Genomic DNA, 13212 nt, shown 5'->3' on the forward strand with positions numbered 1-13212 from the left:
GGTCATTTCAAATGATCCTCTTTCTTGAATTCGGGGCCGATATATCCCGCTGTGCAAGTGAAATATCTGATACCTTTTCAATCGAGCCAGATATCCTGGATTGACCGCCCCTAGCGATCTTGGGCCGGGGTTGAGTGGGGAAAAAGTTTTATTTTATTTTTTCTGCGCAGTTGATTGAATAAAGAAAAAAGGCTCCAGCCTCCACGGAAAGACAAAGGGGCAGCGGTTCTCAAACTATGGGTCCCGACCCAACGTGGGGTCGCGGAAGGTGCCATGGGCTTGCACATTGCCGACCAAAAAAATTATAATCTTCGAGTAAGTGTTCATTGCCTAGCCAAAAAAGCAGAGATACAAGCTCACAATGCACTGTGCCATGGCCGCGTCTACAGCTAACAGATCTGTTATTTTGGGAACATAACCATGACGCGCATTTTGATAACCAAATCATCCTGTGTGCACTGTAACATTACGTGGGCAATTATGTACCTCTTTGAACAATAAGTTGCGTGGTGCTAATGAGGTGTTTAGATGCAGGTGGCAAACAAAACAAGAAAAAAGAAACTACGTTTGAAATTGCCTACTTTCCAGTATGATTTCAGTCACTTTACATTCCTAACCAACGTCTTTCAGGAGATTCTCTAGTCTCTCCATCCCCGCACTCTTCTGGAATGGTGCAGATTGCATACCCCAACTTTACGCAGTGTGCAATGCTTGCTGCGCGCACAGCTCTGTGGAGAGCGGGCATCTCCAAATAGGCCTATTTGTATTTACATTATAATACATTTTGGCGCTGTGGATTCTGTGTTTCTCGAACATTTCAAGGTCTCCCCCTTCTACTCTTGACAGTGTACAAATGCAATGTGCATCAAACGACAGCGCCTTTAAGGCAGCAGCTTGGTGTACTTGTATGAGATTCTATGTAAATTTACAATAATTCTATGTAAGTTGCTTGTTTGTTTTGTTTTCTTACTCTTTTGGCATCATTGATATAGTGTATTTTACTGCTTAATATTATACATTATAGCACGGTATAGGCACTTTGTAACAATATTATTACTATATATTTTGCACCCATCTTTTATCAAAATGGTGAAAAGTAACTAAGTACTGTACTAAAGTACAATTTTTTAATATTTGTACTTTACTTGAGTATTTCTAATTTCTTTTACTTTTACTCCACTCCACTCCACTACTGTATTTGTCACATTCCTAAGACAAAAATGTAATTATAGTGAATTTAGCTCTACCCCCTCCGGAATCAATGGGGGTACATTTATTGTCATCAAATTATTGTATTATATTATTGAACTCGAATCTCCATACTGAGTGAGTAATCAATAGGAAAAAAAAGTCATTTTGGGGGTGAACTACTCCTTTACGTAAAAGTTTGAGTTTCCACCTCTGCCCTTTGGGATGTCAACACGACAACACCTGATCTGTTTTGCCGGAAATAGCTGATCTACAAACTCACAATGTGTTGCCTTCTACTTCGATTTTTGGCAAATGTTGGATTAGGGATGCTATGGTTCATTAAAAGGTTTTGCCACGCAGAGGAGCTGGTTTTGAACTCACCTTCAGGGCAGAAGTGAACAGTGTGTACTCCGATTCCCAATCCCAGTTCCTGTTGAAGGTTTTCATGGCATGTGTTGTAAGAAGCACTCCAATCATTAACCACGAGATCTTTTTCAGGTGTCTACAAAGGAAAAACGTAATGTTTAAAAAGATTTCCCTTTCATGCATTATTCAGCTCGACAGCGTAACCATTTCACTCGCATGTGTGACTAAAAATAGATACATGATCTGTAAAAAATATTTGAAAAGGTTTCAATACAAATTTTCTGTACTATCAATACCAGATGCACTTTCTGGCTCTTTCTTCTCGCCGACACTGACAGCGAGCACACACTCAAGAGCACATAGCCGACGTTAGCCATGTACAACCAACCATACACAGCACAGTGTTTTGTGATGAAGTTGTAGCAGAGGTGGCGAATGTATATACAGTGTGTGTATATATATATATATATATATATATATATATATATATATATATATATATATATATATTATATATATATCAATTAAATAAATAATTAAGCTCAAAATGAGAAGTCAAGTGTCTTTGAGATTGAACCTGTGGACCGCCTGCCGGCAAAACACTCAGGGCTCTATTATGATCCAGGTCTTATGCCTTATGCCTTATCTTCTTTGCCTTTTTTTACTATATAGACATTTTTTTTTTTCATATTTCAAATAGCTGATCTGCAAGCTCACAACGTGCAGATGTAGATCAGCATTTGAAGTATTTAAAAATGTTTTTCAAAATAGTAAAAGAAAAAGGCAAAGAAGTTAAGGCATAAGGCATAAGACCTGGATCATAATAGAGCCCTCAGTGTCAAAGAGTATAACTCTCTCAATAGGTCTGCATGAAACCTTCTACTCTCTTCACAAGTTGTAACTGGATATGAACCGTCCATAACTCCATACTAATTTTATAGTTACAGTAACCTACCCCGTCTGTAAATTATTCTGATGTTGTATGGAGCATATACCAGCCTATAGAAGACTACAAGGTCCAGAGGCTATACAGAAGAAGTGTACTCTTTGTATGGTACTGTAGCCTAGTTTAGGACATGCACTCACCCTTTATGTGAGACAATCCTGAATCCATGTGCCACAAGCACACAGAAGCCCATGCTCGGCACATAAAGGACTCTCTCTGCCACGACAAAACCCACAGGGAAGAAGAGGTTGGATGCAGGAATAAAAGGCAGGACAATCAAAGACAGAGCCTGAAACAGAGACAATATGACATTAGAAAGATTGCACTCCTAGAGTGCATACCTCAGCCAACAAGTGTCACAGCACAGAGTCTACAAACATAAAAGACAGCCAAAATCATTTGAATAAACCAGTACTAGGCTTTATATGAAAGCACGCCTAAGTAACCGATCTAGTTACAAGCGTCTGCCAAATCATATGTAACCAATATGTTAAAATAAAGAATGAAACTCTTCAAAGCATTCGAGTCATCAAGTAATGGGTTATAAGCAATTGCTGAAATTAGTATACGCGGGGGGGACAAGACTGCCAAAATATTAATTATAAATGTTGTATCCCACTCTTGGATGGAATCTGTATTGGATAGTTCCATCTCAAATGGAAAGTAGATAAAGCCAACTAACTGGCTTTATTCATGTCCAAATCAGTGAGGTAGTGATGTGATGTGATGTGATGTAGCTGTTGCTCAAGATGTTCAAGGCTGCCCATTGTCAGAAGAGAACTTTGTGTGGATAAGTCAAAGGAAAGATTGTGTGTGTAGTTATATGCAATGTAATGCAGTAATGCATAGAGGTAGACAAGCAATCAGTTTTAGCTTGATAAGTTTTACAATTCCAGTGGAATCAATTTTACTGAAGTTAGTGACAAAATACACTTCATAAAGTATATCGTCACTGTTGGGCAGAAACCTCATATCTCCAAGTTTCAAATGTGTACGTTATTTTGTAAAGTAAAGCCCTGCTTATCATCATACAAGACTGTCGCACAAAACTAGTGAAAATAGCAGATCTACAAGCACAAAACGCCTCGCATCGTGAGATCAGCTATTTTCACTAGTTTAAATCGTTTTAAAAATAATAAACGCAAAGATTTTTCTTTTTTTTTTAACCGGTCATTAATTATTCCACCACCAAAGTGATAACTTGGGTGATACTGTACATTTAAGATCTGCTGCAGAGCAAAGAATGCCTACTAACATTTTGTTGAGTTTCTTTTGTGTGTTCTTTAGGTTTTATAGGCCTGAGAACAACTGCAACAAGACAGTGGGCCAAGCAAGAGTTTAAATGTACAGGTTCACACGCTCACTACTTTCAAAGGATGTGCAAGCCTAGCCTACATGAAAAAGGTAGCTGTCTTTATAGAAGACCATAAAAAAACTCATGGGAAATTAATCCTGTTCTGCTTCCAGCTTTCTTACGGCACATATGCTTTGCTACTTGCTCTCGCCTCTCGCTTGCATTCTTCTCATGATATCATTGTCTTTTTCCGCGAGAAGTTATGGGTAGTGAATCCTGCATACTTAAAAATGGTACATCACTGGCGGTGGGGCTGTAATTCTTTTGTAGTTCTAGTGGGATATTTTTGCAATATTTCAACAATTTCATGACCTCCCCGATACTACCCTCACTCACATAAACCACAGAGAATCTGAGAATAGCAATGGCCCTGGCCTACAGCGATGCAGGTGAAAGAGGTTTTGGTAAGGCGCCTTGCCAACCGCCCCCACCCCCCCACACACACACTTGCCAGCATTTAGCATCTAGCCTACATATTATAATCCCTGATTAAAAAAAGCTGTGCAAGTTGATAGCACAGATCTCGTTCCAGCAAGAAACGATGGATAATATATAGATATTATAACATAATCTTCCCAACAGAGACTTTGTTTTCTCTGCTGACAGGTTCGAGAGGATTCTCTGGGAAAGCCAAGAGAGTATGTATGTAAGAGAGGTGTATGTCATATACAATATACTGTACAGTATACACATATATATGTCATAGTATATTAGAGAAACAGCACATTCGAGACGCGGAGCACTCGTGGTGCGGCACGGGGCGGAGCAAGCGGTCGCCACAACAACGTACTCCAGGCGGTGCGCCGCTCTATTGTCCACGACACTGTGAGCGGCTACCGAAGCCCCCCTGTATCCACGAAGCCCAAACGAGTTACGAGGCCCCCCTGGGTCCACGAAGCCCCAAGCGGCGCGAAGGCCAGCGGACCTTGGTCCTGCTCTTCGCCCCCGAGCGCCGCAGGCGCGAGTGGCCGCGAAGAGCGGGCCAGGGCCGCGCGGCCGGCGGAGCGCCGCGCGAGTTACGAAGCCGTGGTGAATACAATCGTTATATTTATGCCCAGGCCGTAAGGCCTGGGCTGCCCTGTCCAAGTGACTACAATGGAGCTAATGGCTAGGCTAGGCTAGGCTAGGCTAGGCTAGTAAATAAAGAGTAAACACTTCCAGTCTGCGGCGAGTTCAAAGCGTGACGTAACTCTCTTATATACACTCTGGTGAATGGCAGAGCAGTGGCTGACGTCGCCATCTGGTGGTGATTAGTGTGTGGTGAACGTCAAAACGAGTGCTCCTTGACAACTTTTACTGGTTTCTTGAACATACTGTAACATATGTCATAGTATATTAGAGAAACAGCACATTCGAGACGCGGAGCACTCGTGGTGCGGCACGGGGCGGAGCAAGCGGTCGCCACAACAACGTACTCCAGGCGGTGCGCCGCTCTATTGTCCACGACACTGTGAGCGGCTACCGAAGCCCCCCTGTATCCACGAAGCCCAAACGAGTTACGAGGCCCCCCTGGGTCCACGAAGCCCCAAGCGGCGCGAAGGCCAGCGGACCTTGGTCCTGCTCTTCGCCCCCGAGCGCCGCAGGCGCGAGTGGCCGCGAAGAGCGGGCCAGGGCCGCGCGGCCGGCGGAGCGCCGCGCGAGTTACGAAGCCGTGGTGAATGCAATCGTTATATTTATGCCCAGGCCGTAAGGCCTGGGCTGCCCTGTCCAAGTGACTACAATGGAGCTAATGGCTAGGCTAGGCTAGGCTAGGCTAGGCTAGTAAATAAAGAGTAAACACTTCCAGTCTGCGGCGAGTTCAAAGCGTGACGTAACTCTCTTATATACACTCTGGTGAATGGCAGAGCAGTGGCTGACGTCGCCATCTGGTGGTGATTAGTGTGTGGTGAACGTCAAAACGAGTGCTCCTTGACAACTTTTACTGGTTTCTTGAACATACTGTAACATATACACCATTAGGCCAACATTCCCACCTGAACATACACATACGTTATCTCAAAATTGAACTGACGTATATGCCTAATATTCACTGAGAGAGTGCCTGGAGAATGATATCTACTCGTACTGTAGATGAACCCTAACTATGTGTGACCCCATGATGTTACTTGTACGATACAGGGTGACCAGATGTCTCACTTTGCGTGGGACAGTCCCACATTTCCATGACTTTTCAGGAGTCCCACATATTGACACTGGCAGCTGTTCCACATTGTGACTGGCAGGCTCCAGTGTTCAAATGCGCAAAGATTTAAAATCTAGCTTTCATCACAATGCAGTGTGGAAAAAGGGCTCTGATCACCCTCTTTAGAGAGTAATAAAACAACATCAGTCATAAATCAATGCGCAGGTGCACTGATTGTTGCTGACGCTCTCGACATGAGCACACAGCAACTGGACCATGATCTGTTAGTTGTGCACTGCTCAAGCAGTATGTGAATAAATTATAGAGTAGGCTATGCTTTAATTGAACAACGCGGTCACAGACGTGTTTATTTTGTTCAGAGACAAAGGAATCGTTGATCTAAACAAAAGCAAAATAGAAGTAGTCTACTACAGAATCAACTTGGAACACACTGTTATTTACAAGTTTAAAGTTCAAAATGCAACAATGTAATCGTTGCATTTTGAACCCATCCTCCAAATAGTTGACTTTTTGTTGTAAAGCTCTCTTATTGTCTCTTTTCCTGCACGATGAGTTATTAAGCCTGTTAAAATAACATGAGAAATATCCCCTAGGGCCTAGAGTACAGCTGGTTAATAATAAAATAATTGGCAATGGTTGACCTATGGTCGAATCTGACATCAAGGCATTTAATAGCTAACTTAAGTAATACGCTGCCATTATGAAAATAAAGGGGATTTTGGACACAAATGCACTTTGTTCAAGAAAACAAAAGTCAATTTTTTAAAAGAAGTAAGAACTAGATAGCTGCTGTGTATGAAATAGCCACACATTAGATATGACACCAACAATAAGAGTATACCATCGAAAAAGTACAGTTAAGAGTAGAGACAATAATAATAATAAACAATGACAACGTATTGCTTATTTTACTGTCCAATGACATGGTTGGGCCATGTTTTTGTGGGACATCTTGCTCCATAAGCATAAGACATCCAATCTTTATATTACAAAAGAGTAAGTGATCTACTTCCGGGTCATGTATCGCTAACTTAATACCAAACCACTTGGCCAAGATGTACTACATATGTACTAAATATAGCTTAAAAATTCAAACACCCATGTCACCTTTGCAAGATGTCGTTTCCAAACCTCTGTATACAGTTGTATTCGTTATTACCCTCATATTTTGCCTCTGTATAAAATAGCCTCAAGTCCGGCGGTAAAATATGTCCGACCAGAAACGTGCAGCGCCACAGTAGTTCCGCCACAATAGTTAGAGAGGCACAGATAGATGGATACAGTGATCATAGATGTATCTATCTATCTGCAGATAGATAGATAGATAGATAGATAGATAGATAGAGGGTAATAATAATAATAATAATAATAATACAAACTTTAATATCTGGATTTTATATAGTACTTTTACACTACAGTACAGTACGCCACAGTACAGTAGTACCATAAACTACAGTACGGTACGGTACAGTACAGTACAGTACAGTACAGTGTACAGTACAGTACAGTACAGTACAGTACAGTATGGTACAGTACAGTACAGTATGGTACAGTACAGTATGGTACAGTATGGTACAGTACAGTACAGTATGGTACAGTACAGTACACTACGGTACGGTACAGTACAGTACAGTACGGTACGGTACGGTACAGTACAGTACAGTACAGTACAGCACAGTACAGTATGGTACAGTATGGTACAGTACAGCACAGTACGGTACAGTACAGTACAGTACAGTACAGTACAGTATGGTACAGTACAGTACAGTACAGTATGGTACAGTACAGAACACTACAGTACAGTACAGTAGAGTACAGTACAGTACAGTACGGTACACTACGGTACAGTACAGTACAGTACACTACAGTACAGTACACTACGGTACAGTACAGTATGGTACAGTACAGTACAGTACAGTATGGTACAGTACAGTACGGTACGGTACGGTACGGTACGGTACGGTACAGTACATTACAGTACAGTATGGTACAGTACAGTACAGTATGGTACAGTACGGTACAGTACAGTACGGTACAGTACAGTACACTACGGTACAGTACAGTACAGTAAAAAAAGTTTTCAAAAAACTATTTTTTCTCAAAAAACTATTTTTTTCTCAAAAAACTATTTTTTTTCTCAAAAAACTATTTTTTCTCAAAAAACTATTTTTTCTCAAAAAACTTTTTTTTTTCAAAACTTTTTCTTTTTTACCCATATTTGGCCATTACACACACCACACTGCCGCAACATGGCGGTGAGGGCCGCGCAGCAGCCTGAACTCTAGACTTTGGGCCGCAAACTTCTAGTGTACTACATTCTCTCTGCACGGCACTGCGGCTGAATGTGCAACTCATCCCCACTAGCATTCTGCAATCGCCTTTTTTTTAGGGAAAAAAAGTCTCTGATGATTCTTTCCTTAGTCAGGAAACCTGGAAGTGAATGGGGAGAAACATTGGGGATGACGTAATTTCCGGTTGTATCGTCTCCTAGCAACGTAGCACCATTCATACGTTGGCAAAGAGCACCCTCTAGCGCAGGGGTGTCAAACTCATTTTGGGGTGAGGGCCGGATTGGATGAAAGGCAACTTGATGAGGGCCGCAACCAGTCGCGGATCAGATGGCATGCACACTCGCGCACATGTTCGCTCTGTTTTTCTTCCTGTCGTCTCAGCCACTGCTATAGCTAGCAGTATAGCAGTATATCATTTTACAAATTGTGTTCATTATTAAGTAAAATAGCTACTTTCATTATTGGTATTACAGTTGCAGTTAGGTACGAGAGATGCTATTTGTTTAAAGGAGTAGTTCATCCCCAAAATGACTTTTTTTTTCTTTGATTACTCACGCCATGGAGACTTGAGTTCAATAATATATTTTTATTTTATTTGTCGCATTACTAAGACAAAAATTTGATAATAGTACACTTCCCCCATCCGGAATCAATAGGCATGCATTTATTGTAATCAAATTTCTGTTTTAGGAATGAGTCTACATTGGCTCCATGGCATTATGGGGGTGAACTACTCCTTTAAGAAGTGCCAATAAGAATAAACCATTTGATAATAGAATAATTCAATTCCTGATAGTCTCTGCTATAATTTGTAAATGGCTAAAAAAAATATTATTGATGCAGGACAATATTTTTTTTATTGTATTTTATAATAAAAAGTAATGAACAATAATGGCATATTCAGAAAATATCTGAATAATAAAACTTTTACATTTTATTATTATTATTATATTTTTTAAATAAGTTATTTTCTTAACAACATTAATTTCCATGTCTAATATGTGTAATCTTTGAGTACAGTTCGAATATTGTAGGTATGTTCAGGTATTATTCATAGCCAGACCCCCCACCCCATTCCTAGCAATGCTGTCATCTTCAGAGAGAGAGAGCTGATCACTTAACATTCCAATCAATCAACTCAATCACTGCCAGCTGGTGGGAGAAACCTAGCCTACAGTTCTTAAAACAATCATAACTCTTGACAGGAATGGGCTAGAGACTTACTTTTTTTCCCTAAATGCTCAGAAATGTATGCTCTACAAGCCTGGGGCCGGGCCGTATGTTTGACATCCCTGCTCTAGCGTAATCACTGAAAACACTGAAATGACAAGTCGTTAAGGTCAGTGACCCGTTGTATTTCAAAGGACGAGTTATTACGTCAATGACAGTAAATGTGTTCATTCCATCTTCTGAGCTGGCATTTATCACCATCATGTTCAGTCTGTTCATCCCTGGTGTTGAAGTTAGCCCACAATAAACCACAGCAAAGAGCAGTTATTGGCCTTGCAACCAACATACCTGAACCTGTAACTCTTCAGGAAGAACAGCCCTAGCTCTGTCCCATGCTATAGAGCAGTGGTTTTCAACCTGGGGTCCCCAAATTATTTTGGGGGGTCCCCAGATGATTAACTTAACGTGAAACATTGTTTTCTCACGCAACAGTAAACAAACCAACATACCGTTTAAGTATATAGAGGGTATCTGCACATTTCTAAAATGACAAATTATGGATTATTTTTAATACAAGACTTGTAAAATAACAAATTAATCATTGGACAAATTAGTACAATATTAGAGGCAGTCATTGTGAAAATAGCTGTTGCGAGGCGTTGTGAGCATGTATATCTGCTATTTTCACAATAGAACCGTGTTGTACAAAATATAATACCTCAACTCTTAGTGCTCGTCAGGGTGGAGGGGTCCCCATTTGAAATGATTATTTTGAGGGTCCCGGCCTGAAAAGGTTGAGAGCCACTGCTATAGAGGGCCTCAGAGGTCCAAAGAACTCCTAGGTAGCCTCTTCAGCAATCCGCAAACAGCTCCTTGGTGTGCGTTGCCAATGACAGTTACCGCCTTCAAATTAGAGCCAACCGTGTCAACAACCACCTCCCTTTGCTTTTAAAGTTTGTTTCATCATTGTGCCATTAAGTAATGCAGAATAAAGATGGGTACAAGAACTGGCATGAAGGTTCAGACAACAAATCTTCTTTGTGGATACATTTTCCTAGTTGTAATCACGCTGATCAGTCAAGACAACATGTATCCTTTCTTTCAGTATAGATCTAAACATACTGGCGATACCGCTCCATGTAGTTGTTAAAACGTGAAATAGAACATTTAACGTCTTTTCAACACAATATCCACAATTTTCCATCGTCCCATCGTGCATTGCGTAGAAGTTGTGCGGCAGTTTCCGGTGTCGCAGCCGAGTGTGATCTACAAGCTCTCAACGGTTGCATCTGCGACGCGACACGAGCTTGTATGTCTGCTGTTCTCCGGAAGTGTCCCACAAATAATTCTACAGTAAATTACCACGGAAACAGGTGGATACCTTACACAGAATGAATATTTTGTTTTGACCAAACAAACATTTTAGTACTAACTAAGAATGTGCATGACTGACCAAAATCAAAGTCGATTATTCTACTGCTATTAACTCATACTCTGCGATCCCCGTCGAAACCGGAGATTTCCCGCTGTACCGCGGTGCCATGCCCGTCGATCCTGGAAATTTAATTAGCTTTAATCATTATGAAAGGATTAAAAGTATTATCGCTGATTTTCGCTGATTCTGGCTCTTTAGGCCCGCCTCCTAACTGTATCCGGTCGTATTTCCGGTCTAGACCGGATCTAGCTTTCCGTATCCGGTCTGAGCCTGGGCCATAGTCCCGCCTCCATTGGTTTACATTGTAACAGAAGAGGAAGCTACTCGGCGATGGAAAGCTCGTTTTTCAAACCGATTTTTGCGTTTGGAAACTTTGATCCAGTCTCTACACGCCTGGATTATGATCCCCGCACATATTGTGCGTTTTGTGCGCGAACGTGTCCACGTGTTACCATAGCGCACAGCTGGCTTTTTTCAATGTTTTTTCATGTAAACACTGGCGGATAAGCAGGGATACAGCGTGGCAACGGATATGTCTATTTCAATGGGGGTTTTTTTATTCGAAAGCTGTCACCGAGTCTACACGTCTACTAGATGAGTCGCGCACAGATTGTGCACGATGCGTGCGCGTGCCCACGTTAAAAGGTAAGGACAATTTGGCAGCTGCTTACTACAGCTATGTTTAAAATGGCAGCAAAATTGTTAATAATGAATATTGGATTATTCGAGAAAAAAAAAACATATAACACATGACCATGGCATACAGTAGACCCAGGTAAATACTCAAGTTTTATAAGCCGCTTTTATACAAAATAATTAATTCACACACCCTCTTCCACCAGTCTTCACCCATCTGGAACACAGGGAAATGAGCTCAAACATCTGTGGTTTATTACAGTCAACCAAAAAAATGATTGAGTTGGCTTTTTAAAAACACTTCAACAGTGATTTAACTACAATGTCAACAATTTATCGAGCCGCATAAGCTGCGTTCCGAACATTGCAACAAAAGAATGGCCGAATACCTCATTGGGGAGTGAACACTCCTGCGAGGACTTGTTGAAGAACACCCTCTGAGAAGAGTTGAGGTCTAGGTAGTAAATATATCACGCTATGAATCAGATCTCAGTCAGCTCTCACACGGAATGATGGATGTTTTTTTTGTTTTTTTGTCAGAAACAATGACTGACATACTGTAGATCAGGGGTTTTCAAAGTGGGTGACGGGGCACCCTGGGGTGCCGTGACAGCAGCCCAGGGGTGCCGCGAGATAAAGGGATCATATTTGGAATTTATTTGGACACTTGAAAAAATATTTAGTATAATAAACTATTTGCCCAAAGATCTAGCTAGCTACACTGATTTATAATGGAAGTGATGACCTGGTTTGGAAAGTCCCAGCTGTACTTCTTCAATTTACCTTTTAATTTGCCCCTTGTGTGGAGATACCACCACTCTGAATAATTGACTGTGTATGGATAACTGTATGAATATTGTATTGTGCTGTTCGCCCGCCCGTATTTTTGTTTTTGTTTGTATTTTTCTTTTTTGTTCTTGTTTCCGTTTGATGTCTTTAATTTGTTTTATTGCCGTTTGTATATTATATATATTAATACTTTTCTGTCACTCATTTTTGTGTAAACTCAATAAAAAATTTGATTATTAAAAAAAAAAAAAAATTGAAGTACAAAGTTATTTTCAGTCAGTTCTAACCAAAATGTCTATTATCTCAATGTTTTCCTCGCAACATAATCACTAAAATATCGTCACTGTCGGGCAGAAACCTGGCTTGTATCTCCAAGTTTCTTTAGGTAAAGCAAAGCCCTGCTTCATCATACAAGACTGTCGCACAAAACTAGTGAAAACAGACGATCTACAAGCACAACGCCTCACGATGCGAGGCGTTGTGTGCTTGTAGATCGGCTGTTTTCACTAGTTTTGTGCGACAGTCCTGTATGATGAAGCAGGGCTTTGCTTTATCAAAAGAAACTTGGAGATACGAGGTTTCTGCCCAACAGTGACAATATTTTAGTGATTATGTTGCGAGGAAATCGTTGAGATAATAGACATTTTGGTTAGAACTGACTGAAAATAACTTTGTACTTCAAATTTAAAATTATACTAAATAATATTTTTTCAAGTGTCCAAAAAAAATTCCAAATATGATCACATTATCTCGCGGCACCCCAGGGTGCCCCGTCACCCACTTTGAAAACCCCTGCTGTAGACAATATAGCCAGTTGGTTACAGTACTAAACATTTCCATAGCACAGATGCTACAAGCTTTTATATAAACTAAATGGCGTTCTAATGTAAA

At 40.8% G+C, this 13212-nt stretch overlaps 1 protein-coding gene across 1 annotated transcript in view; it reads right to left on the reverse strand.

Moving 5' to 3' along the window:
* The window catches only part of tmtc3 (transmembrane O-mannosyltransferase targeting cadherins 3), a 59656-nt gene that overhangs the window by 22239 nt on the left and 24205 nt on the right, over positions 1 to 13212 (reverse strand). The window contains exons 8-9 of the mRNA XM_080736495.1: positions 2644 to 2792; positions 1573 to 1693 (exon numbers count right to left, since the gene is read on the reverse strand). Of these exons, the coding sequence (XP_080592621.1) occupies positions 1573 to 1693; positions 2644 to 2792 (270 nt within the window). The remainder of the gene's footprint in view (positions 1 to 1572; positions 1694 to 2643; positions 2793 to 13212) is intronic.

The sequence above is a fragment of the Nannobrachium achirus genome (assembly GCF_963921795.1).
Source record: "Nannobrachium achirus genome assembly, chromosome: 11".
Taxonomy (NCBI): domain Eukaryota; kingdom Metazoa; phylum Chordata; class Actinopteri; order Myctophiformes; family Myctophidae; genus Nannobrachium; species Nannobrachium achirus.